This window comes from Prionailurus bengalensis, chromosome B4 (assembly GCF_016509475.1).
Source record: "Prionailurus bengalensis isolate Pbe53 chromosome B4, Fcat_Pben_1.1_paternal_pri, whole genome shotgun sequence".
NCBI lineage: Eukaryota > Metazoa > Chordata > Mammalia > Carnivora > Felidae > Prionailurus > Prionailurus bengalensis.
Window position 1 is genome coordinate 125,824,450 of NC_057358.1, and position 24,969 is coordinate 125,849,418.

At 47.7% G+C, this 24,969-nt stretch overlaps 1 protein-coding gene across 1 annotated transcript in view; it reads right to left on the bottom strand.

The window, feature by feature from the left end:
* NUAK1 (NUAK family kinase 1) overlaps window positions 1-24,969 on the bottom strand; it is a 71,911-nt gene that overhangs the window by 3,962 nt on the left and 42,980 nt on the right. The window contains exons 3-6 of the mRNA XM_043562409.1: window positions 17,790-17,941; window positions 14,654-14,719; window positions 4,853-4,972; window positions 2,914-3,046 (exon numbers count right to left, since the gene is read on the bottom strand). Coding sequence (XP_043418344.1) covers window positions 2,914-3,046; window positions 4,853-4,972; window positions 14,654-14,719; window positions 17,790-17,941 — 471 coding nt within the window. The remainder of the gene's footprint in view (window positions 1-2,913; window positions 3,047-4,852; window positions 4,973-14,653; window positions 14,720-17,789; window positions 17,942-24,969) is intronic.

Genomic DNA, 24,969 nt, shown 5'->3' on the forward strand with positions numbered 1-24,969 from the left:
GGAAGGATCTAAACTTCCCAGGCCCCACCTCCCCCCTCAGCTGCTTGTGTAGGCTAAAGAGTAGCCGGTGGGGGCCAGGCAATGAGACCAGGGGTGAGCTACGCCCCTGAAAAGTAACAGGATGATCGTTCCCTTCAGACATTCAGGAAATATCTTCTAAATTCCTGCAATGTGCCAGCCTGCAATGTGCCAGGAACTGTGTTTGTGTGTTGGTTAGCCGATGAGGCAAATAAGACCACCGTGAGGGTCACCTGGAAATTTCTTAAAAAAAAAAAAAAAAACACCAGGCTGGCCTATTTAAATAAATAAATAAATAAATAAATAAATAAATAAATAAGCATCTACATATATACATATATGTATAACACAGTAGTCAAGAGTCAACCCTCATTCTTCACAGATTCTATATTCTCGATTCTCCTGCTCACTAAAATGGATTTGTAACCCCCAAACCAATACCCGGCCACTCTCCCTGTCATTCGCATACATTTGCAAAGTGGCAAAAATTTGAGTCACCCCCAGCCTGTACGTGTGTTCCCAGCTGAGTTCGAAGGAGGCGATGACGCCCTGCCTTCCTTCTTGCTTCCACCCTCATACTGTAAAAATGTGTACTTTTTACAGCCTGTAATAGTCCATTCTTTTCCATATTTTTGTCCTTGTTTTTTGGTGATTTCACCGTGTAAAATGCCCCCCCCCCACCATAGTGCTAAAGCACTGTCTATGGTTCTTAAGTTCGAGAAGGCTGTGACACACCTTATGGAGAAAATACGTGTGTTCGATAGGCTTCATTCAGATAGGAGTCATAGCGCTGTTGGCTATGAGTTTGATGTTAATGAGCCAATACGATATTTCAAATGAGGTGTCTTTAAACAGAAATATACATAAAACAAGATCATATGCTGATCAGTTGACAAAAATATTGTGACCAGAGATTGAACCCTGTATTTCCTCTCAGAGTCGTGCTTCAGTATTCACTACCTCAGTGCTCAGAGCAACTTTGTAGAACGTAACTACTGGGAAGAATGAGAATCCATTGTGTGTGTGTGTGTGTGTGTGTGTGCGTGTGTGTATAGCATGTCTATCTATGAAGGTCTGTGTTAACTACATTTCAAAGATGTGCACAGACTTTCCATCCACACATGACCTTCTCCTATCAAGGGATGAAGCTTATGACCTTGGCTGCTTTGACCCACAGAACATGGCAGAAGTGACATTATCTGGCTTCCCGGTGCTGACATGAAAAAGGCCTGGAAGCTTCTTCTTTCTCTGTCTTAAGAGCCCTGAGCTGTCATGTTAGAAGTCTAGGCTTCCTCCCGGAGAGAGAGGCCTGGGGAGGGACTTCGTGCAGGGGAGCCCACGTGGAAGGGCAGTGAGCAGGGGTCATACAACCAGACCCAGCCAGGTGGCCATCTGAATGCAACTGTAGGAGAAACCCAAGCACGGCCAGGAGAGCTCTAGCCAACGCAGGGAATCGAGAGATACGGTACCTAGTTGTTGTTTAAACCACCGAATTTTTTTTTTTGATTGATTACTCAAGATTTTATTTTGTGATTCCATTTTACTTTGATATGAGAAGAAAAATCAGGAATTGAATTAGATTTGTTATCCAAAGTAGTAAAACAGATCGGAAAAACTTCATGAAAGAAGAAACATCCAGAATCCTTCATGACCCAGCTCATCTATTTTCATCCTAAACATACAGAGAAAAGAGCTAATTCAGAAACCACTAGCTGGATGCGTTTTGATAATTGTTCGTGAGTAAGAATATTAGAGACCCAGCTCCTTCTAAACCCTTACGTAGCTACTATTTCTCGAGGTGTGTATAGTTCTTCTCTCACTTCTGATCAGTAACTATAATTTATGAGAGAACGCCTTACTCTGTAAGAGTAAATGTCCCCTGCTTTTGTATATTCAGCTCAGCTGAATTTGTTAGTGCTGTCTCTTATAGGACAACTGGTTAGGCAAAAATTTAAAAATTGGATATATTTAAGGCGTATAACATGATCGGTATACATACACATGATTAAATGATTACTACAGTCAAACCAATTAAATTCATCTCCTGACATAGTTAAACTGTGTGTGTGTGTGTGTGTGTGTGTGTGTGATGAGAGCATCTGAAATCTATTATCTTAGCAAATTTCCAGTATAAAAAAGAAAGAAAGAAAGAAAATAAGCCACCAATTTACTTGGAGTGGTGGGGGGAGGGGTAGAGTTGCTATAGCAATAAATGATGCAATAAATGACGCCAAGCGCCATACCACATGCCCCCAGGGCACAGCAGTGAAAAAGAGCGGTTGCCACCCTCCCGGCACTGAGTCTAGTTGAAGGTGGTTTATATGACTGCATGGGCTAGAAAGGACTTCATAGGATATCTCTTCCAAAATTAAAAAAAAAAAATTTAATGTTTACTCATTTTTGAGAGAGAGAGAGAGAGAGAGAGAGAGAGAGCACGAGTTGGGGAGGGGCAGAGAGAGACAGACACAGAATCCAAAGCAGGCTCCAGGCTCCAGGCTGTGAGCACAGAGTCCGATGCAGGGCTTGACCTCATGAGCCATGAGATCATGACCTGAGCTGAAGTCAGACGTTTAATCGACTGAGACACCCAGGCGCCCCTCTTCCAAAATTTTAATTAACAGTGGAGAGACTAAATCCAAATGGTAAGGGACTTGCCCAGGTTCGCGTAAGCAGGACTCCCAGCCTGCCTACTGTATAGAGCATTTGTTCTAGAAATTCCATTTGGGAAGGTTTGGGCAGAGCAGCGTTATCAAGCCAGCTTTGCCAAAAGGCAAAAATCTGAAGAGGAAAAACAGGAGACTCCTTATAGACATTCAAACAGAAGCAGCAAGTGTGAGCAAAGGCAGGACAGCCAACCACTCCCGCTCGACCTCTGACCCTCCAAGGGCACCGCACCTGAGGGCTGCGTGGGCTCCCGGTACTCTCCACTGCTGATCTGCCGAATGAGGTTTTTGTGATCGAAACCATCGAAGGGCATCGTTCCATAAACGAGGGTGTAAAGCAACACGCCCAGGGCCCAGCTGTCCACCTGGAGCAGAGAGACAGGGTATACAGGAGCTCAGAAGCAGGTTCCAGGATGCCTTCCAATCCATCGGCCTCACTGCCTGTGAGCAGCCACCCACAACGACCCCAGGAACTGAACGTAGCCCCTGGCAGACAGGTTCCCGCCCGCAGCCTGACAACTATAGGCAAGGCAGCTGTGGGCTGCTTCAGAGCCTGACCTTTCCATTTCCAACGGAGACCAACAGTACCAATCTACGTGAGAATTTTCTTAAAAAGATTATCTTCTTGGATCCTCAGTATAATGTGAAATAGGTAGGGCCTGGATTATATTCAACTCCATTTGACAGATGAGACTACTGAGGCATAAGAAAGCCAAACGATATTTCCCCAGAGCCGCTCTCTGCCAACGTGATGGGTACAAGACTGGGCCATAGGACCCTTCACTCTGAATCCAGGAATCAATTCCTTCCTGCACCTTCTTCAGATGGGTCAGGGGCTAAAGACTCAAATGCTTATGAGAGCCAGGCACGCAACAAACATGAACAAAGCAAGGGAGAATCTGGGGTACGACGTGGAGCACTGGGGACGGAGACAAACGGTAGAGTGCATTGATCCACCTTACAGAGGCAGCCTCCCCTTGGCAAACTGCTTCCACAGAGCCAGGCGAGCCCAGCACTGCCAGATCCTCTGGTTTTTCAGGAGAAGTCAGAAACTGGACTTTGATGTGAAATCTCCCCATTATTAAAGGTTTGGTCCATTTTCTTTTAGAAAGACTAATGTGGCCAAATAAAGCCTGCTTGCTGGCCAGATCGCAGGCTGCCAGCTTAGAACCTTGGAAAGAGATCATCGAAGATCAAAGAAGCATTTATTACCTCTGATAAATGTAGTGTGTCAGGTTTTTAGAGTTTCGTAAATTGAGTCTGATGCTCCTTCCTTACACTCTTATTTTAGAAAGACTTTCTCTTCACTACAATTGGTAGGGGGCCTTGGCATCCTTCTTTCAGCCTTCAGTCCTGCCTTCAAACACTCTCAGAGAGATAAATATTTGGAAGGAAACATTTCAACCCACTGAGCAGCTGCTATTTAAGGGATAACCAGCGGGTGGATCTCTCGGTAAAGAGAACCTTCCTTTTAAAGAGAATCATCACTCACAACTCACGCATTTTCAAAATAGCATTTACACATACGCATCTCTCACAGTGGCCCTGAGAGCCTTTAGGCGTATAAAGAAATAAACACATTTCTCGTGAATTAGAAGGTGCAGTTAAAACTGTAATTCCTTAATCAAAAATACATGCTGTCAAAAATACATGCTAAAAGACAGTCACTGCAGAGTTAGGGGTTTGGGGGTTTGTTTTTTGATTTGTCCTAACAGGGAAAAACTAAAAACAATCTGTCTAAATCTAGGGAAGTGATTAAGTTATGGTATATTCGTACAATAAAACATGTCTTTATCAGAAACCACGCTTTTAAGTAATAACAAATTTAGAAAATGTCACAATACGATTTTAAGCTAATAAAAAGCCAGACACACATATGTATACACATATACATAATGACTGCAATTATTTTTTGAAATGCAGAGATCTACATTGGAAAAAAGTCTAAAAGAGAAGTCACAAAAATGTTAAGGTAACTTTATCTTCTGGATTTCTCAAATTTTCTCCCAGGTGTCTACATTATGGCTTTTATAATCATATAAGGAAAAGTCTTCTTGCATGGCATGCTTTTTTGTTTGTTTGTTCTTAAGTATTGCTTAGATCCAATTCTCGCCCTCCCTCCTCCCTTTCCTCCCCCACCTCCACCCCCCACACACCAGCAGCTTGCTCACCTCTGGCCCCCGGTAAGGTCTCCCATTGACAATCTCAGGAGAAGCGTAGAGCGGGCTCCCGCAAAATGTTTGCAAGAACTTGTCCTTCTGGTACAGGTTGGAAAGCCCAAAGTCAGCAATCTACAAAGAGAAGCAAGGCCAAGGGGGGCCTGTTAGTGTCCCAGTGAATGTCTACATTAGATCATCTGAGCACGAGGGCGCCTGCGTGGGTCTGCGGCTGGGTCACCATTCTCTCTCCGGTCCTTAGTCTTCATAAAGGAAGGAGTCCACAGGACCGGGCCAGGGACTCCCAGCTGCAGTCCCTGCCACCCACCACAACTCTGTCACATCCGCCCACTACATGCTCTCTTACTTACTCAAAATTACTCCCCACGTGGCCTTTATCTTCACTGCAGTTTAGGCCTGCCCTGAGAAACACCCAGGAAATCACTGGCTTGATGTTTCTGATGCACAACGAAGTACACAACTATTAATCTGGAAACCGCCCATCTGTGGCCCAGCTAAACTCACTCTGCACCCACAGAGCGTATCACACATTGGAAAACCCCGACCAGTGCCGCTGATACCCCGGCATTTTCATCTGCCCACACTCTGACCAGAACTCTGGGTTGAACCACCAGAAAACGGGAACCCAGGGTCCTTTCCTGTTCTGGATCACAGGCTTATTGTGAGAATTAAAAAAAAAAAAAAATCAATCAATCCAGATGAGAACATGAATGTAAACCTTTAAGTCTTCAAGCTCCACGCAAATGTTTTACCCAACGCTGATTCTCTGGTACTGCACATCCCTTAGAATCACTGTCTTCTGTCCTGGTTTCATTACCCTGTATGGCAGTACTCTTCTCTGTGTGTGTATGCGTGTGTGCATCGTGCATAAATATATACATCACATAAATACACACCCATATATACAGATAATGTACATTTATGTACGTATGTATACACACATGGCGTATATATAACTTCCCCTTGCCTGTTAGACTCCAGTCCCCGAGGCAGGTTGCATGTTCCACGTCTTCCCTCCCCACCCAACGAATACTTGTCACGCCAATAGGCAAAATATTTTGAAAAGCACAAGGTAATTAATAGAAAAATGAAGAAGGTGGAGGAGGAGGTGGAGAAGGAGGGAGAGAAGGGGAAAAGGAAGGAAGGAAAGAGGAAGGAGAAAAAGAAGAAGGGGAAGGGGAAGGGGAAGGAGGGGAAGAAACTTGCACCACTTACTGAACAACCTCCAAGTATCGAGCACTGTTCTGAGCACTTTCCCCTTCTCTAATCTCATCCAAAACCCCATTTACACAACAACGCAAATGTACTTCATGCCACTGAACTGTGCAGCTAAAAAGATGGTTAAAGTGCCAAATTTCATGTTATGGATATTTAAACACAATTCTTTAAACAGATGAGGAAACGGGTTTAAGGAGACGAGGTGATGCACCTCAGGAGAGCTGACTAGTAGGTGGCCATGGAAACCCCGTGCCTCTAAAGCTTCAGTCCACTGTGTGCACAAGACCACCCCCCGATAATCTGCAAGCTTCACCCCAGCCTTCCGAGCTGAGCTTCTGCCATTCTCCAAGCCGATTTCCATTTGGGGCTTATAAATAGGCTGAGTGATTCACATGCCCAGAGCTCAGCCTGGCCCCAGTGGCGCTGAGGCTCTGTCTTGAATGCAGCCCCCAGAACAAGGCTATTTTCTAAAAGTTGTCCCTGAATGAATGAATGGAATGTCATTGAAAGCAGCTGGTGTATAACCACGCTCAGAAAACGCATTCTCTGGGCTCACATTGCACTTAATTGCCCTGAATTCCACTTTCTTATCAAGGCCTCCGATTTGCTTGCAGGAAGTTGGTTGGAAGCTTATGAAGTGTGCCCTGTGGATCAGGAAAGGAAGGGAATGGCTGGATGCCCTGGGGCCTGCCCCGAAGTCCCAGGGCTTCGGCCTCTGCAACTGCAGCCAAGGCAAGGTGCAGACACAGCGCAGTGTGCGTCCCGAGGAAAACATATCCCCTTCCTACCCCGCGATGTCCACGGTTGCCAAATACATGCGTGAGAGGCACCCACCACCATGGCGTGCAAATCCCTGCACGCACACACTCGCACCAGACTTCTCTAAGTCTGGGCGCCCTTGCTTTCTGTGCAGCTGTCCTGAGAAGCAAGTTTATGTTAGGGACCCCTCCCGTCCTCTCAGACTGATGCCCAGTAAAACTGTCATTGCCACTGACAGAAGATTTATAGAAATGTAGATTAGCCCCGTGTTCTTGGCACTTCAACGGAAAAGAAATATTAATCAACACACACACACATACACACACACACACACACACACACACACACACACACACAGAGTTCTTAAACCTTGAACCACCTAAACTTAGGCTCCAGCTCTAAGATTTCATACCATCGGGAGTGTCTATCGACTATAAGAGCAGAAATGGCCACTGGTTAAAACTTCTCAAAGCCTCAATTTCTTATCTGTGAAATGGAGGTAGGGAGGTGCCTGGGTGGCTCAGTCGGTTGAGCGACCTGCTCTTGGTTTTGGCTCAGGTCATGATCTCAAGGTTCATGAGATCGAGCCCTGTGTCAGGCTTGGGACCAACAGCAAGGAGCCTACTTGGGATTCTCTCTCTCTCTCTCTCTCTCTCTCTCTCTCTCTCTCTCTTTCTCTCTCTCTTCCTCTGCCCAGCTCATGCTCTCTCTCTCTCTAAAATAAAAATAAAATAGGGGCGCCTGGGTGGCGCAGTCGGTTAAGCATCCGACTTCAGCCAGGTCACGATCTCGCGGTCCGTGAGTTCGAGCCCCGCGTCGGGCTCTGGGCTGATGGCTCGGAGCCTGGAGCCTGTTTCCGATTCTGTGTCTCCCTCTCTCTCTGCCCCTCCCCCGTTCATGCTCTGTCTCTCTCTGTCCCAAAAATAAAATAAACGTTGAAAAAAAAATTTAAAAAAAAATAAAATAAAATAAAAATAAAATAAAATAAAATAGTTAGGAACAGTACCCACCTCCACAGTGTCATGGTGAAAATTACATGACAAAAAGTATGTAAAATGCTTAGGACAGACATTGGCACAGAGTTGGGCCTCCATAAATATTTGCTCCCCACCATTAAATCTGTATCCATAGCTTTATCAACCTCACGGTATTCAAAACAATACTGGCTTTCCAGTTCAGGAAATTATTTAAGGCCCCTTTTTCAAATTAATACATTTTTTACAAGTGAACGGAACAAAATAAAAATATGAAGTAAAATAGCACAGAAGATACGAGGGAAAGGCAGAAACCATGAAGACAGTGTAATAAAAAAATCTGGGAAATTTGAAAAACCTGAAATTTTGGAGATAGTGATTTTATTTATTTTTTTTTAATTTTTTTTCAACGTTTATTTATTTTTGGGGGGACAGAGAGAGACAGAGCATGAACGGGGGAGGGGCAGAGAGAGAGGGAGACACAGAATGGGAAACAGGCTCCAGGCTCTGAGCCATCAGCCCAGAGCCCGACGCGGGGCTCGAACTCACGGACCGCGAGATCGTGACCTGGCTGAAGTCGGACGCTTAACCGACTGCGCCACCCAGGCGCCCCGAGATAGTGATTTTAAACATAATAAAACAAAAATAACCGAATTAAAGTCGTATTTTGCTGACACATCGGTAACCTTTGGAGAAGGTAACTACTTTGAATTTTTTCTGGTGATGGGCTTGTTCTGCCCCGTATCGGCTCAAAATCACGTCCCCACACTGGGCCAATACCCGTTCGGCCTGGGCCCCAGAAAAGAATCTGAGAAGACAACACGCAGGTCCTTAATTTTTGGAGTTTTTGTTATCATCAAGCCATTCTAGAGGGATGTCCTGCTGGATAAAAATCAAAGGTAGAAAGATACGGTAGGAAGTGATTATTCACATTTCCAAATAGCCTCGCTACAACACAGATGCACCTTGAAGACTCCCAGCTAAGTGAAACAAGCCAGACAAGAAAGGTTAAATATTATATGGGTCCACTTATACGCGGTACCTAAAGGGGAGGGGCGGTAGTTAACCCTGGGTCTCTGTGAATAATCGCTGTGAGCTCACAGGATGAAAAAGGAAGTATCTGCTTGCCGGTGGGTAAATGCTGGGGGAAAGTGCTGACGAGGAGGGTGTTGGAAGCAATGGTCTGACGGTCATTTGCAGTGTCTAAGAGGAAGTGCAGCAGACTGGACAGATCAGAAGAATCTGGGGCTGACCTTGGACGTGGCACTAGTGGGTGATGGGTGGGACCTGCCACGTCACTCAGTTTCCTCACCTGCAAAACGGGACTAATAATAGAACCCACCTCGAAAAGCTGCGTGAGAGAGAAGAACAGGCACGAGAAGCCCTTGGAATAGTCCTGGGACGACAGACTCTAGATTACAGCCGTCATGATGTTGCTGGTGGTTTGGTCTGCTTAACAATTGTTTGCTAAGAAACAAACCCACCAAAGAGCCAAAGGGAAATTACCATCACCCACTTCTGGAATAGGCATGCCCAGGGTGGGAGGCTGTTCTGCACGACGGGAGAAGTAAGGGATGAAGGGTTTGAGGGTTTGGGTTCAAATCTCAGCCCTACCGCTTACCAGCACTGAGTTTAGGTGGTTCGTTAATCCTTCCCTGCTCCACTGAGGTCCTCGGGTCGGCAGCTTCCGCACCGGCTGGGAGATGACCAATCCCAAGTGACCTGGGAAAGCTCTTAACTGAGAGCACCTCCGAGAAGCAGCTTCTCAGGGGATGCTAACGAGCAACCCATCACGGCTCACCACACACTCGACTGGGGCGTCCCTACACAGCTGCCCTGGCCATCATGACTCCGGCAGCCTGGCCGGTGGCTACCAACAGCTCTTGGAGAGTCCCTCCTAGGAACAACTGTCTACAAGCTGCCTACAGACAAGGCAAGGCAGACTGAAGCAATGGCCAAAAAAGTGCCCGTGTGTGATGCTCGCCTAGATTTGGGGCAAAATTGGGTAGTAGTGGTAGAAGGCAGAATTTATCAGGTGCCTGGGTGTTTAGAGTCTGGCGGCCTTAGGTTTGCAGCCAGCCCCATTGCCAATATCAGCTGCAGGAACCTCCTCATCTGTAAAATGGGGATAATCAGACCCACCCCAGTGGAGACATTCTGAGATCCAAATGATGCAAGGCATGTGGCAGGTCCGGCACAGGACTCCGGCTTCTAGCAGAGGCTCACTGAAGATCACTTTCCTTTCCCAGCCTCCGTGCGCTATTCTTGTGCTTGCTGCTCCTTCCCTGTAGAAGGCGGTCAGCACATTTCTATCAAACTCCTACCCATCCTTCAAAACCCAGTTCAATCACCACTGCCTCAGCAAAGGCTTTTTGGTCCTCTTATAATTAGCAGAATCACTACCTCCTGCTCAGCACTTCCAGAGCACATTATACGGGCGCTATGAGGCACATAGCAAGACCATCTGGTCTTGAAAGGAGGATCAGGGAAGGCTTCCTGAAAGAAGAGGCATTCAAGCTGAGACTGAAAGGAGGGGTAGGCAAAGAGCAGTGGGAAGAGCATTCCAAACACAGGGAACCACGTGTGCAAAAGCCAGATTGTCCTCACCACCAGACAATTACATTCTATATCTGTTCGTCTGTTGCTTGTGTCCCCAGCTGGAATTCTAGGTCAAATTCAGTACCTTATCTTCCTCACTCACCTCTATATCCTTCTCATGGCTCATTATGCTGGTTTAACAACTGTGAGTTTCCGAGCTCCGAGAAGATAAGGACCTGGCCCTCTGGTTCACTCTTAAATCCCAGCATCCAGCACGGGGCCAGGTACACAGTAGGAACTTAGCACATGTCTGTGGTCAAACATGTACTGCCCATAGGACATACTCAATTTGCTCAACAAGTAAGTGCGGAAATAGATGAGTGAATGCAGCCACGCACGGAGACGCGCATATACACAAACACACACGTAAATGGGTGAGTGAACAAATGAACAGATTAATTAATGCACAAATGCAGAGTTCTCACACGCATGTAATCAAAGCCCAGAGGCCATATCCTGGGCTGCCCCATTTGGCCTTGTGAAGCCTCAGAGATTTCTATCTCATCTTAGCCCTAGCCATTCAAATTTCTTTTCTTGTCCGCAGCCGCTTTGAGTCCATTGTCATCAGGGGCAACAGGCCATCTCCCCTATGCCCCTCTACTCTGAGCCCTGGGAGCTCACCAAATTCCCAGCCCTCTTTGAGGAGGCGAGCTGACCCCAGTGCTTGGACCTCTTACTTCAAGGCATTTTTACAGGACCCTTCTATGGGAATTGTCAGCATTCCATTCTCCCAGAGAGTGGGATGTGAATCTGGCCCATTTTTATTAATTGCAAATTACTGCTATGCCGGGCGTCTATTTTAGTAGACATAGGCTTACTCCACAGAGGCTTTAACAGGCCTCTCCGCAGTACGGAATGCAACCCAAAGAGGCACATTGCTCTCATTCTTTCTGCCAACAGACTATTGTGAATATTTTTAGAAGCCACGCCCTCTCACAGTGGCCCGATAAATAATTTCCAATGCCAGATGTGCCCTTTGCAAATCAACATCAGGCAGAGAAGAGGGGACAACGAGTTACCTGGCTCACACCAAAGTGCAGCGGCATGGATCACATTTAAACCAGTAGCATGCTTAGAGGCTTCCTGGGCCAAAGCCCCCCGCCCCCACCCCCAGCCTTGTAATCCCGGAGAAGGAATCGGAACTGAGGCTAGGGAGGCACCAGCGGGGGCTGTGAGAAGGACCTGGCTGCTCTTATCCCGCTGGCTTTCTCCCTCCGGTCCAGACGCTGATGCCATGGGCTCTCCAGAACACGGAGGCCGGTGTGTGGTCATATGTCTGCTGCCTCTGCCACCAATGCCCTTTCTAAGTATGTTTCCAGCAAAGTGCTGAGTCAGGAAGAGAAGAGCCAGGCAGATACAGCCGGAAGACAAATCAACACCAGCTGAAACGTATTTAAAAAATAAAAAAAAAAAAAAAACCTTGGGAGTGCGTGTGAAATGATGAAAGAGAATTTGCCCAGAAGTCAAACATGGGAGTTGTAATCCTGGCTGTCATCCTTTCACCCCAAACCCAAACAGCTTAAGGGTACCCGCTGTGTGGCAAGTGCTGGGCCACACTCTGCAGAAACAGAGACACAGAAAGCCCACAAGGATTCACTGCACATGATCATGGGCATGTCACCTAGACCTCCTGGGCCTTCATCATGCAAACAAGGGGGTCAGAAAATGACCCTCAACGTTCTTCAAGCTCTAGGATTCTCAGATCCTAGCAGCATCCCTTGAACAAGCAGAAGGAAAAATTCGTGTTGGGGAATGGGAAGGTCTGTGCGAATGTGGCGGGGGGGGGGGGGGGAGGGGGGGCGCGCGTGGGCCCATGCTTGTGTGTTTCACCTTGGGCAATGGCAGGAGTAGAGATTCTTAACGAAAAGACAAGGAAAAAAAACATGACCGACAGTTCAATTTTATTAACATTCTGTGCATCTGCTATTCACCTACACAAAGGACAGGGAGCGCAGACTGAAGGGCTCAGTCCTGGGAGCCTTGAGGCCCAACCCCACTGCCCTATGGCTCATTTGCATGAGCCATTCCCCTGGGCTCCTGCACCATTGTTCCCAGAACAATTGCCTTCAGAATTCTAACTGTTCTCCTCCATTGGGAAATTCTATGACTCCATAGGAAGCTATGTGCCTTATCACTTCTGGGACTACATCATGGGACCAAGAGGTCACATTGTCCCACAGAAGCCAATCCCCAAGCCAGAGGCTCACATTCCAGGCCTTGTAAAGACTACATTTCATTTCGAGAGCTCCCAGGGCAGGTGGCAGGACGAATCGCTGAGAAAGTTACCAGGGTGGAAGGCACAAACCCTTAGAAATGTGTCCCTCGGACAAGAACCCAATTATGTAGCCATGGCCTGGCCACCACTCCCCAGGACCCAGGCACCGTCCCAGCAGCTGACTCCCTGTTCAATGTCCTCTCCGGTGGCCAACCATTTGCACGGGTGCTTCGGACACGAAGACCTGAGTGGCAAGTGCTCTGAGTATATATGGTCTAAAATCCTCACATTTGCCATGGACTCCCCAGGACTGGGCACAAGGCATGGCACATGGTAATTGCTCAGGAAGTAGTCACTGTAAACTTGGACAAGTAGACAACAACCCCCAGAGACAGGACCAGCATCCCTACTGGACAGACAAGGAAACTGAGGCTTAGGCAAGTACTTTATCCAAAATACCGCCATTAGTAAGGGGCAGAGTTGCAGTTCAAATTCAAATTCCAGGCTACCCAACTCCGAAGCCGCCGCTCTGAACCCTGACTCACTGCATGGTGCTCAGCAATGTACGAAGCTACACACGGGGTATCTTGCTTAGTCCTCAAAACAAGCCTGTGAGCATCACGGTTACCCTGTCTTATAGTCACAGAAGCAGGATGAAGTGGCTTTCCCGATGGCAAACAGCTAGTAAGCCACGCAGGACAGAATTTTCCAACCACACAGTCAGTGCTCCTACGAGAATAATCCAGCCGCTTTGCCAGAAAGGGAGAGACCTTGAGACTGCACCACCTGATCCTAGGAAGAAATTGTTTGACCAATTGTTCCCTCCTTATTCTGTGGACTAACACAGAAATGTGTGACCACAGTCCACTACTCGCAAAAACAAGACGTCACCCTAACATGGCTTCTGGGAGCCTCTCAAAGGATGATGCTAACCCATGGTTGCCACCATGATCTGCAAACAGAATCCAAACTCCAAGAGAGGAAACAGTCTCCCTGTGATGCACCCCCTCAAATGAAAGCAACAGCAACAAAAAGAGGGGACGATGCGAGGTCATTCCCATGCTTTGTCCCGGGACCAGGGATGAGGCACTAACGTCACCAGAGGCCAATTAGAGGGATCCCCTGGTGGCGGGAGTACTGAGGCCATTTCATAATGAAACCCATGCGGCGGGCTCCGTTTATTTTGAAACCGTATTTGCTTATTTTGCAGACGTGATCAAAAGGACATTCAGAGAGCTCCGCGGGAGGCACTTGAACCCCGTTGGCCGGGAGAGCTTGCTTCAGCTCCAGCGGCAGCCAGCAATAACACTCTCCGTAGAAGTACGCCCACCCCTTGATGGTATGCTCCTTCCCGGCAGCACAGGCCATCATCCTGTCCGGCAGCTGCCCAGTCCCAAGGCTGGCTACGGGGGTGGGAGGGTTGGGAGGGCGACGGAGGCGGCATGGCAGTGACAGGAGGGTGGCAGGGAAGGAGTTCCAACTCTTCCATAACCTGGGACCCTGCTGGCAACTCAAGCATTCAGGAGTCACGCAGACATGGGCTCACACCCCAACTCCACTACTTACGGCTGTGTCACCTTGGGTTGGTTACTTAACTTCTCTGTGCCTCACGTCCCTATCTGTGAAATGACGCAAATGACAGTGCCCGTGTCACAGGGTTGGGAAGATTAAATGGAAGTGATATCAGGCGAGTTGCATATCAGTAACATGTGCAACCTGTTACTGTCCTAAGTGTTTTTATGGAGATGATTATAGACCATGAGCTTCCTGGGGACGGGGACTGTATTGTAGTCATCCCAGCGTGAAAATCAACGTCTGGCATCCAGTTGGAGCTGGAGAAATGCTTGTTGAATCTCAGTGTTCGAACTGAACTGATGGCTTAAGCCCCATGACTGCCTGCACCTGCCTGCCAGGGCAGGACCCAGCAGCCGCCTGATGCCTGACTTCTGGGCTGCAGCCTGGGGCTGCTTGAGCCCCACCAGCCACAATCCCCAGGCTCCGTATTATCAATCAACGAGACACGAGCTTTACCTTAATATTGCAGTTGTCATCAAGCAGTATGTTTTCCAGCTTCAAGTCCCGGTGGACCACACCGTTCTGAAACGAGAACACAGGCAGGGGACTGAATGGGATGGCTGGGATGAGATCAAGAAAGAGGGAGCAGGAGCCGGGGAGCAAAGGGAACGATTTGACAGATTAAAGAAATGCGCCAGCCCGGTGGTCTTCGCCTCCAACCTTCAGGGCCTTTCTCACTGTCATGAAGCTCTCCGCCAGCCAATGACCAGGGACAGGAGAGCATTAGTCACTTGCTGTGTGGTTAAGGGAAAAATGACTGGAATCCATTCTCCCTCAGAGCCTGTAAAACAGCAGGGGGAGTCTTTGTCGGAATGTAATTCCACTGTGTGAAAGCAATATAGTCGCAGGCAGGGACAAACAATGTCTGTCTGTAGTGTGCTTCCCAGGGAAGAAGCAGATATCTCTGCTGGAGACTCAGAAAGTGGGGCTCACAGACCTGGCTTGTCTGTCTGTCTGTCTGCCTGCCTGCCTGCCCAAGGCTGGAAAGGGGACTTGCTCAATCTATTCTGACCCATGAAACTAATCCAGATCTGTTCAGAGCAGAACAGTAACACCCCCATGGAAATTTCCTAAGCAGCTGGAAGGGAAGGTTCAATAAGTCCCTCTCTGCTGGCAGGACTCAGGTGATGGGAGGCGGTGGGAGGGGCCAATGAGACCCTAGCCACTGGACCGACCAAAGCGGGTCCCTGCCATCCTACGTGACCTTTCCATTCAAGCCAACTCTGGCAAGGCTGGACGCTGAAGTGCAGTGACAGGCTGCTAGCCTACAGAGGGTGAAAAGCAGTCATTAACCAACAGACTGCTGGTCTATACAGCAGTAACAACTAGTACTCATGATCCTTTGTAAAGCCCAATGATCTTTTAAAGAGGTGGGTGGGCGTGGGCAGAGAGGTGGAACTGAGACAACCAGCTACATTGGGCTGGGTGCACAAACAGCAGGGAGTGAGTTTTTAATATCATTCGGCATAAAGGGCATTTGCAATCGAAGCTGCTGTTGTAAGCAAACCAACTGGCTAGAAGTTCTTAGTGTTTCATTCAAGATTTCTTTAGGGGAGCCTGGGGGGCTGAGTCGGTTAAGCTTCAGACTCTTGATTTCAGCTCAGGTCATGATCTCACGGTTTGTGAATTTGAGCCCCCACATCAGGCTCCGTACTGCCGGAAGCTTGGGATTCTCTCTCTCTCCCTCTCATCCTGCCCCTCCCGTATGCACTCTCTCTCTCTCTCTCTCTCTCAAAGTAAATAAATAAACTTAAAAAAAAAAAAAAGATTTCTCTAGTTCAGAATCTGCATGTTTATAGTTGGTGCTTTATTGTTTATTTTCCTTTCCATTTGACAGTTCCTAATATCCCCAAAAGCACTGGCTGAAGACACAAAAGTTGTATTTCTGCTACGCTTTTTCTAACACAAAATTTCAAGGGTGTGTTTTGAATTCAGAAATATACAAACCAAGGCTCCTGGAGGAAAGATACAGAATACAAGCTACCCCATTTTTCTCTAGTTTTAAATATTGGGAGCAGTTTGGTTTATGTTATTGCATTCTTAGTTTTCATAGTAAGATGGAATGAGTCTGATAAAGCCCCATTCATACAAAAGCCTAAATCTTCACCCACTTCAAATAATGAAAATATGATCTGTAGTGCTTTAAGATGATGCCTGATGACAAAGCATAAAATACTGTTTGATCGGTGCCTTTGGAGTCAGCAAAGTGAAGTCCGACAGTGTTCGTGTGGATTAAAGGTTTTAGATTTGAATTATCAAATTTTTTCAATTTTTTAAAGTTTAATTTGAGAAAAAGAAAGAGAGAGTACCAGCAGCAGAGGGCCAGAGAGATAAGGAAACAGGGGATCTGAGGCAGGCTCTGTGCTGACAGCAGAGAGCCTGATGCAGGGCTCAAACTCCTGAGCCATGAGATCATGGCCTGAGTGGAAGTCAGCCGCTTAACTGACTGAGCCACCCAGGCGCCCCTGAATAATCATCTTCTAATTACTTACAGAGCCACTCTCAATTAACCAGAATATTTAACAAGCCAGAAGGCCCCATGTGGCAATCATTTGAATGAAGAAGCTGACTCTATTTTGGACGCCATGTTGGATTCAAGTCACTATTGTCCTCAAAGTGAAAGAATGTTCCTGAAATAAACAGCATGAATAGGATGGGATCATGATTAACATAATTAGTAACAATGATGGCTGAAATACGTCTTGGAATCATTTGTGCCCTTCATTTCCTTCTCCAGAGACAAAGGGTAGCCAACCTGGCTGTATCATGAGCACATCCCATTAGGCGTGTTGCAATAAAACGTACGTGTAGGGACGTAACCTTTGTGGGTGTAACCTATGTGAGGAAAGATACCAAGAGCACAGGAAGTTCACAACCAGCGGCTTAGTAACTCCATTTCTGGAATATCCCTCAGGTAAATCATTCAGATGAGTGAAAAAGGTTAATATATAAAGATAGCAATCACTACAATATATTAACCAGAAATTGGAACCAGTGTAAATGGCCAACAATCACAATAATTACAGAGAATTTTTAGTAATGTGGGAAAATGGTTTACATTAAAATACTAAGTGAAAAGGCAAGACACCAATATAAAAAATACACATACTGTGGTGCTCTGGATCCTGGAATGGAGAAAGGCCACGGGGGGGGGGGGGGGAACTGGTGAATTCTAAATAAAATCTGTAGTTTTGTTAACACCAATGCCTGAATGTTAGTATCTCGGTTTCAACAAATGTACTGCCGTAATGTCAAATGTTCCCATTAGGATAAAAATGAATGAGGGGCAAATGGGAGCTCTCTGTATTATCTTGGAAACTTTGCTGTGCCTCTAAAATTATTCAAAATAAGAAATTCGAATAAAAAAATAGATGTTAGGAGTAGGAGGAAAAAGACTGGAAAGCAATGAACAGAAGTGTCACTTGTGGGCTATGCCTGGATTCTGGAATCACGGGGGATGGTGATTTTCTTCTATTTTATAAGTTCTCCATGCACATGACAATGAACAGATATCACCTGAATTCTATGAAAAGGATCACGTGGCACCATCAAAACCATCTGTGAGCAAAGCCCCGGCGGGGCGCAGCCGTACCTTGTGACAATAGTGCACGGCGGAGACAATCTGGCGGAAGAAGTGTCTGGTCTCCCTCTCGCTGAGGCGTCTCCTCTCACTGATGTAATCGTACAGCTCCCCCTTGCTCGCGTACTCCATGATGATCACAATCTTGTCTTTGTTCTCAAACACTGTGGGGGGAACGGCAACACACAAACACCCTGTTTATCCAACAAGCTCACTTATGACCGCAGAGGGTGCGAGGGAGGACGACGGAGATGTCACTGAGCAGGGGCCAAGAGACAGCAGTCAGGCCATTCCACGTCACGAGGGGCTGGGCGAGTGTTCCGGCCAGGTAGATGATGACATCACGCTATTGTTACTGGACACACCTCTGTAACCCTAAGGGAAAGGTGTCTCTCTCCTCCGATGGCCCCCTGCCCTTGATCAGGATCATTTTCCTAAGCCCCGCCCACCAGAACAGCCCCCTGTACGACAAACAACTACCATCTATTAACCATTCGATATGGACCAGCGACCTGGACCTCACGAGCTACTCTGAACCCAAAATGGGTGGCTGGACTTGTCACCTCTTTGCTCAAAACCTTCTAGACTTTTCCATCTCACTCAAAATAAAACCCAAAGTTGCAAATGTGGCCCACCAGGTCCTGTGTGGTCCTGTGGACCCTTCCTAGCCCTATTCCGTGTATTCTGCATATTTATTGATTTAGTCACCCCCACTAGAATGTAAATGAGGGTTGGTCTATTTCATTCACGGCTGTATCCCCAGCACCCAGAGCGCTGACATGGGAGCTCAATGAACAATTATCGAATGAGCGAGCTCAAAACTTCCTAAAGGCATTCTGGACAGTTACAGTAAATAATTACATAGCCTTTACTCTGTGCCAGGCGCCTGTAAGGTTTTGAGTGCCCCACATGTACTGACTTATTTAGATCTTACAGCAAACTTTCAGGGAAATACCAGTAATCGAAAAATGAGGACACTGAGAGAGAGAGAAGTTCGGCGACTTGCACAGTTTGGCTGAGCTGCCAGACTGGGACACGGCTCACCTCTGGCTTCTGGCCTTGGTGGGGACCCGAGATGCCATAGCCTAACGTGGTGGCATGTCAGGACCACTGCAATCCGCCCCCCCACCCAGGCTGGGTTCCCTGACTCAGCCCCTTCCTACTCAACCCCCACACCACCAGGGAACTTGTTTTCCAAAATGCTTGTAACCGCTTCTCTCTCCCCAACCCTGATACTCTCTCTAGCAGTGATGTTCACACTCTGCCAGACTAAGTCCTTGGGAGGGAGCATCAAGCAGATGCCCATGGGTGCTGGTCAGGGGAGGCCACAAAGCACAGGCACTAGGTCCTCGACACCACCTGCACCAAAGCCACTCTGCTGCTATTGGGCTCCATTGGGCTTTCACAAAGATGGACATCCTTTGAGAAAAGACAAAATAAAGAATAATTGTTTTGAAAGCCATCACTCCCGAGGGACATGGTATAAAAACCTTTGTAGGGTACCCAAGACCGTCCCTGAAGGACCCCTGCCTACATCTCATCAGTCTCTACCATTCCCCCATCAGGCCCCTGATGTTCACCATTGCTGGACCATTTGTTGTTTCTCACAATCTCTCTCTGTCTCTGTCTCTGTCTCTGTCTCTCTCTCTCTCTCTCTCTCCCCGCCCCCCCCCCCCCCACCAATGACTGCTGTTTCCCACCTCCTTCCCCCTGCCTTTATTCCTCCCTGTCTTACCTGTCTGGGAAACTCCGGCCCGTCTGTCAAGATTGAACTCAAATATGGCTTCTATTTTGCTTCCCTCTGCCCCGCACGGTGGCTACTTAATACGTGTATCACTTTCAAACCGCATACATTTATGTGCTGATTTACATACCCATTTCCTCTGCCTGGACTGTGAGTCTGGACTTTTAGACATAAAACGTTTGGTTTTAGAATCAGACATGCCTAAGTAGGATTCCTGGGTCTGCCTCTTAATTGCTGTGTGACTGGGGGAGTGGTCCGCCCTCTCTGTGCCTCAGTTTGGTCAACTGTAAAATGTAAATAATGTCAGTAAGCACTTCTTAGAACTGTTGGGAGCGTTTATTGACACTGGGTTTGTTAAATGCTGAGAACAAGGCCTGCACTTATGGCATGTGCTCAGTGACATTAGCTAGTATTGTGACGATGGATACTATCGGACCCCAGGGCCTTAGCACGGAGCCAGACTCCCAGATACACTCAATGAGAACGGAATGGAACTGGAACATGCCCCAGGCCTGGGTCCTCTGTCCTCCCACACCTTGTCACTGGCTGTTAGAAGCTCCAGCCCCTCCAGTTCCTTCTTGGCTCCTTCAAGTCCAGCCAAACGTCTCTGATAGAATGAAGGGGGGAGGAGGAGGAGGAAGGAGAACAGCCAGACAAAATTGGCCGCTTCTGCGTCTGCTGGCCTCGGGGTACCCTGCAGCCTTGGCTCCTGCCAGGGATTTCAGCCTGTTGTGCCCTTTTCATTAACAATAAACTTTGGAAACTGGAAAAGCTGCCTCGGGAGGCACGGCTCAGGCTCCAAAAATGACGGAGTGATATGTCCTGGACAGGACGGCGGGCTTTCTAATTTTAAAAGGTGCGGAAGGAAGAAAGAGGGAAGGTTCTCTGACAGGGGAATAAAGAAGGAGCCTCACCCCCCTACACACGAAAGTCTGATGCGTCCCCAGGGGAGGCCAAACCACTGGTCCCCTCAGTGACTATCAGAAGGTGTGGGTCACTCGCCTGGTACAGACACAGGACCATTTCGGTCTCTTTCCAATCGGCTGACTTGGTATCATGCAGACATAAACACACTCGTTTCAACAGTTCACTGCACCGGACGTTTTCATACACAGCTTCCATCAGTAAGTCCTGCTAGGCCTCCCTCTAAAATACATCTCGATTCTGTCCTGTCTGACGTCCCCAGCCACCCCTTGCTCTGCAGGCCCCATCCTCACTGGTCTCCTGCCTTTCACTCTTGCCCCTCAGCTGGCTTTCTGTATTTAGAGGGGGGCCGGGGAACGGTTCCAGATGCATGTGCTGTGGAGCACAGTCCTGCAAGAGACTCTGGAGGAAAAATAGGGTTCTGCGATCAAACGTAGGCAAAATGTTTGGAAAATGCTAATTAATGCTCGATCGCCCTAGGAGAGTCTGGTTTCTTTGACTCTGAGTTTGGCGGGTTGATTTGGCCATTTCAACACCCCTACTGACATCCAGAGGAACTAACCAGGAGCCAGGCTGGGGAACAATGGGTGAATGAGATAATATCCAAGTGATAAAATCGGCCCCTCAACTGTTGCAGGCCGGGCTTGCGGGCAGCGGGTGACAGAACTGTCCAAGTGGCCACGCTGGGCTCTGCGACCCCACCCCCACCCCTCCCACAGGAAGCAGCACAGCCAAGCCTCAGGGTCAAGGCCCTGATTGCAACCCTAGATTAGCTAAATGCAAACAACAGTTCCAGACTTGGTACCTCAATGACTCACCAAGGAGGCCACACGGTGATATGCATGAAGCTTCCAGGCCCTTCTGGTAACAACGCGCTTACTGAAGGCTACTGTGTGCTGGCACTGAGCTGACCAGTGTTTTGCAGGAATTGTGTCATATGGCTTCGGTCCTATGAGTATCCTCATTGTACACGTGAGAAATTCTGGGTTCACCCAGGTTAACAACGGCCAGGGCCACAGAGAGTCTGAGGCGGAGCCAGGCCGAGGCCCGCAGTCTGACCACACACACCACGCTCTTAGCCACTACACTAATACACCTATACGTGAACCCCCTGACCCTTGGTCTCATCAGTCAAACACAGGGCACTCCGTGAGCTCACGGGTCTTGCTCCTCCAGTGTGCTGCCTCGGCCAGTGCTCAGTAAACGGGAGCTCTCCTCAGAATTACTTCATCTGCCTCTTAGCCAGCTCCTGCAAAATAAAACCCTACGAGACTTTGCTCTCCCCGCTGCCATCGCTCTTTAAAACGTGTTGTGGCTGCCGCAGAATCACAAAATTTTCAAACAGGAAGGGCCTTAGATCAAGTACTATTTTTTCCAGAAGAGCCCAGGGTTTCTAACATATAAGAAAGAGCAAGGCCTTGGGGGTCTGTCCTAAAGAATAACCAGCTTCCGCGCCCTTGGCCCCAGACTCCTTGCCCACGTTAAGGTCACTATCAGCGAGGTGATAGGAACTCTTGGCCATTCTTCTGGCAAAAAGGGCCGCTTCCCTTGGGCACTTTTACAACTGGTTATTTATAAGCCCAGAAATCTTGTCTGTGTTTATGTTATTAGTCACTAAGCAAAAGCTTATTTTCCACCAGTTGGGAAGGGTTTCCTTTCTGAAAAATGAAAGCCTGTGTCTCTTGGCCAGTCTTACCCAGAAGCCCAGTGGCTCCAGAATGGTAAGGAAAACTATGGCCCTTGACATGCCAGGCCTACCAGGAAAATCAAAACCCTGAATAGAAACTTAGCTCAGCTTGAGTCAGCCCACAGCACGGGGCCATGTCCATTTGCTGCAGATCCAGGATTTAAGTGTAACGATACACTTCTGTAAAGTACCCACGATGGGAATGGCACGGGGGGCGGTTACTAAGAGAAGACTTTACCAGGTTAAGACTGGGGAAGGCAGGCCAGGCAGAAGGAGCTGCATGAGCCAGGGCAGAGACAGGAGCAGAACCAGCGGCAGTTGGCAGGTGCTAGGAACTAAGGGACAAGAAAGGAGAGGAGGGCTATGAATGAGCCGCAGAGGCCTTGAATGCCCACAAGGAGTTCTGGGGGGGCGGGGAGGGTCAGATATGCCCAAACATTGCGAAGAACCATCATAAATAGACGGAGCAAGGGACAGGGCAGCACCCAGGATCCTGGGCCTAAGAAATAGACCAGAGCTCCCTTCCCCTCAAGAGCTCCCTTCCCTGTCAGATGGTAATCTCTCCTTCCTCAGAAGGCTTATTTGTGATAACAATAGTTAACACTTAGTGGACAATTACTGCATGCCATGGATTGTCACCTTTAATCCTAACAATCCTACGAGATAGGTATTAACATGATCCCTACTTCATAAATAGGGAGCCGGCACTCCGATGGTGAAACAACAGGGCTGACCCCCTGCAAGGCTACATCCTCCAGGCTGAACATCCTCCGTGATGAATATCGGTCAATACCAGGGATAAATTTTGCCAATTTTCTAAAAATGGAATCATGCAGTATATCTTCTTTGTGTCCGGCTGGCTGCATTAGCTCAACACGGTAAGAATAATCCATGACTGTTCCACGTAATGGAAGACTGTTCACTCTCGTTGCTGACCAGTACTCCGCTGTGTATGTCAGGGCTGTGTCCATTCTACTGTTGATGGGTATTGGGGCTGTTTCCAGGTGCGGGTCGCGGTGAATAGTGTTGCCGTAAACATTCTTGTGCATGTCTTTCGATGCTCATCTGTACGCATTTGTGTTGGGCGGGTAACCAATATGGATTTGACCCCAAATTTATATGACTTACAGGTTTCTGTTCTTCCCACGACTCTCCACCACTTTCCACCATCATCCATTTACTTTCCTTGCATAAAACTCAATAAAGAGCCTCCTTCATTGAAGAGACCAGCATCACTGCTTTTCTGAAAATGCTTTTTTACCAATCTGGAGCACTTTTTGCTTTGTTTAGTTAAAGGGGATACAAAGGCAACATAAGGCACTGCTTTGGCCCTGAGGAGCTGCAACCTAGCTGGATACAACCAGCAGTGTTTATAAAATAAATCAAGTGCTAACCTGTGTGATACAGACTTTAAGCACCTAGATGATCAGAGAGGAAAATCCGTGAGATAACTCGAATGGCTTGAAAAGATTGCTAAAGAAACAGGCATGGAACTGGACCACCCAAAATGCCTTGAGAGTTTTGCTTGCATGAGATGGTTTTACCATTGTTTCTGCACAGACTGATATGCAAACTCTGTCCATTTTCTTCCACTGTCCCGCAGAAAGGCCTTCTTCCCAGACACCAACTTGAATGATTTCTCTTGTTTTCTGTTTATTTTCCATTTCAAGGGAGAGTGGGGATTGGTTACTATAGCAACAGCTACCTCTCCAAATTAATTCTGAATTTCATCAGATGTTCAGTTTGACAGTCCAGCTCTGCCTTCTGATTGTCTGGCTTTCACAACCACGCTAATTACCCAGCTCCTAACGACTCCCTCCTGCTGCCCCCGGGGGGGAATAACACAACTTGTATAACTCGAGAAAATGCGTATTACAAAACAATGCTCTGGCCTGGGAGAAACACTGATGAGTGAGGAGATCTTGGGATTTTAACCATCCGCCAGCCATTTTAGAACCAAATACACAAGGCCATTTGGGAAGAAGACGGGCTTGGGAAGGGAGAGGGTGGGAACTGTTTTACAGGATGCTCCGTGGAGAGCAGGTTACAAAAAATGGAGGATGTCTTTCTGGTTTACATGTAACGTCAGAAGAGGAACATTAGTTTCTGTCGATGTGAAGCAAAATGGCCAAGGGCCTTGGCGCCTGGGTGGCTCAGTCGGTTAAGCGTCCGACTTCGGCTCAGGTCGTGATCTCGCAGTTGGTGAGTTCGAGCCCTGCAGTGGGTCTCTGCTATCAGCACAGAGCCCACTTCGGATCCTCTGTCCCCCTCTCTCTCTGCCCCTCCCCCACTCATGTTCTCTCTCTTCCTCTCTCTCTCTCTCTCTCTCTCTCAAAATAAACATAAAAAAAAAAGACAAAGACAAAGCCAAGGGCCTAGAGTGGACCAGTCAGGATTCTCCTCATGCCTTTGCCTTCAATTAACTCCGTATCTGAAATTAGTTCATTCTTTCCATGGGATTGCCTCCCTGCATGACAGCATTTTACTGCTTCCCTGAAACCTCAAACAGACACACCGTTCCACTCCTCAGAGATGTGCTCTTATTAAAGGTCATAGGATCCTCATGGAAAGTCGCTTATTTTTCATTTCAGAAATGGAGTTATCTTTCCTTTGCAAGAACTGTCTGCAACCTAATTATAGGCCCTTTAGTCAATACAAGATCCATTCTTCAAAAGTTTCCTCCCCAGAACTAAATTTCAAGCACCTCACGGGCTCATGGCTTCATAAAATGGTCCTCTGATCCCTTAAGTCCGAAAGCCCATGGCAGTGAGAGCGAGAAAATTAAACTGGGCTGGCAGCTCTCCACTGTCAATGAGTTGGTCAGAGTTGAATCAATG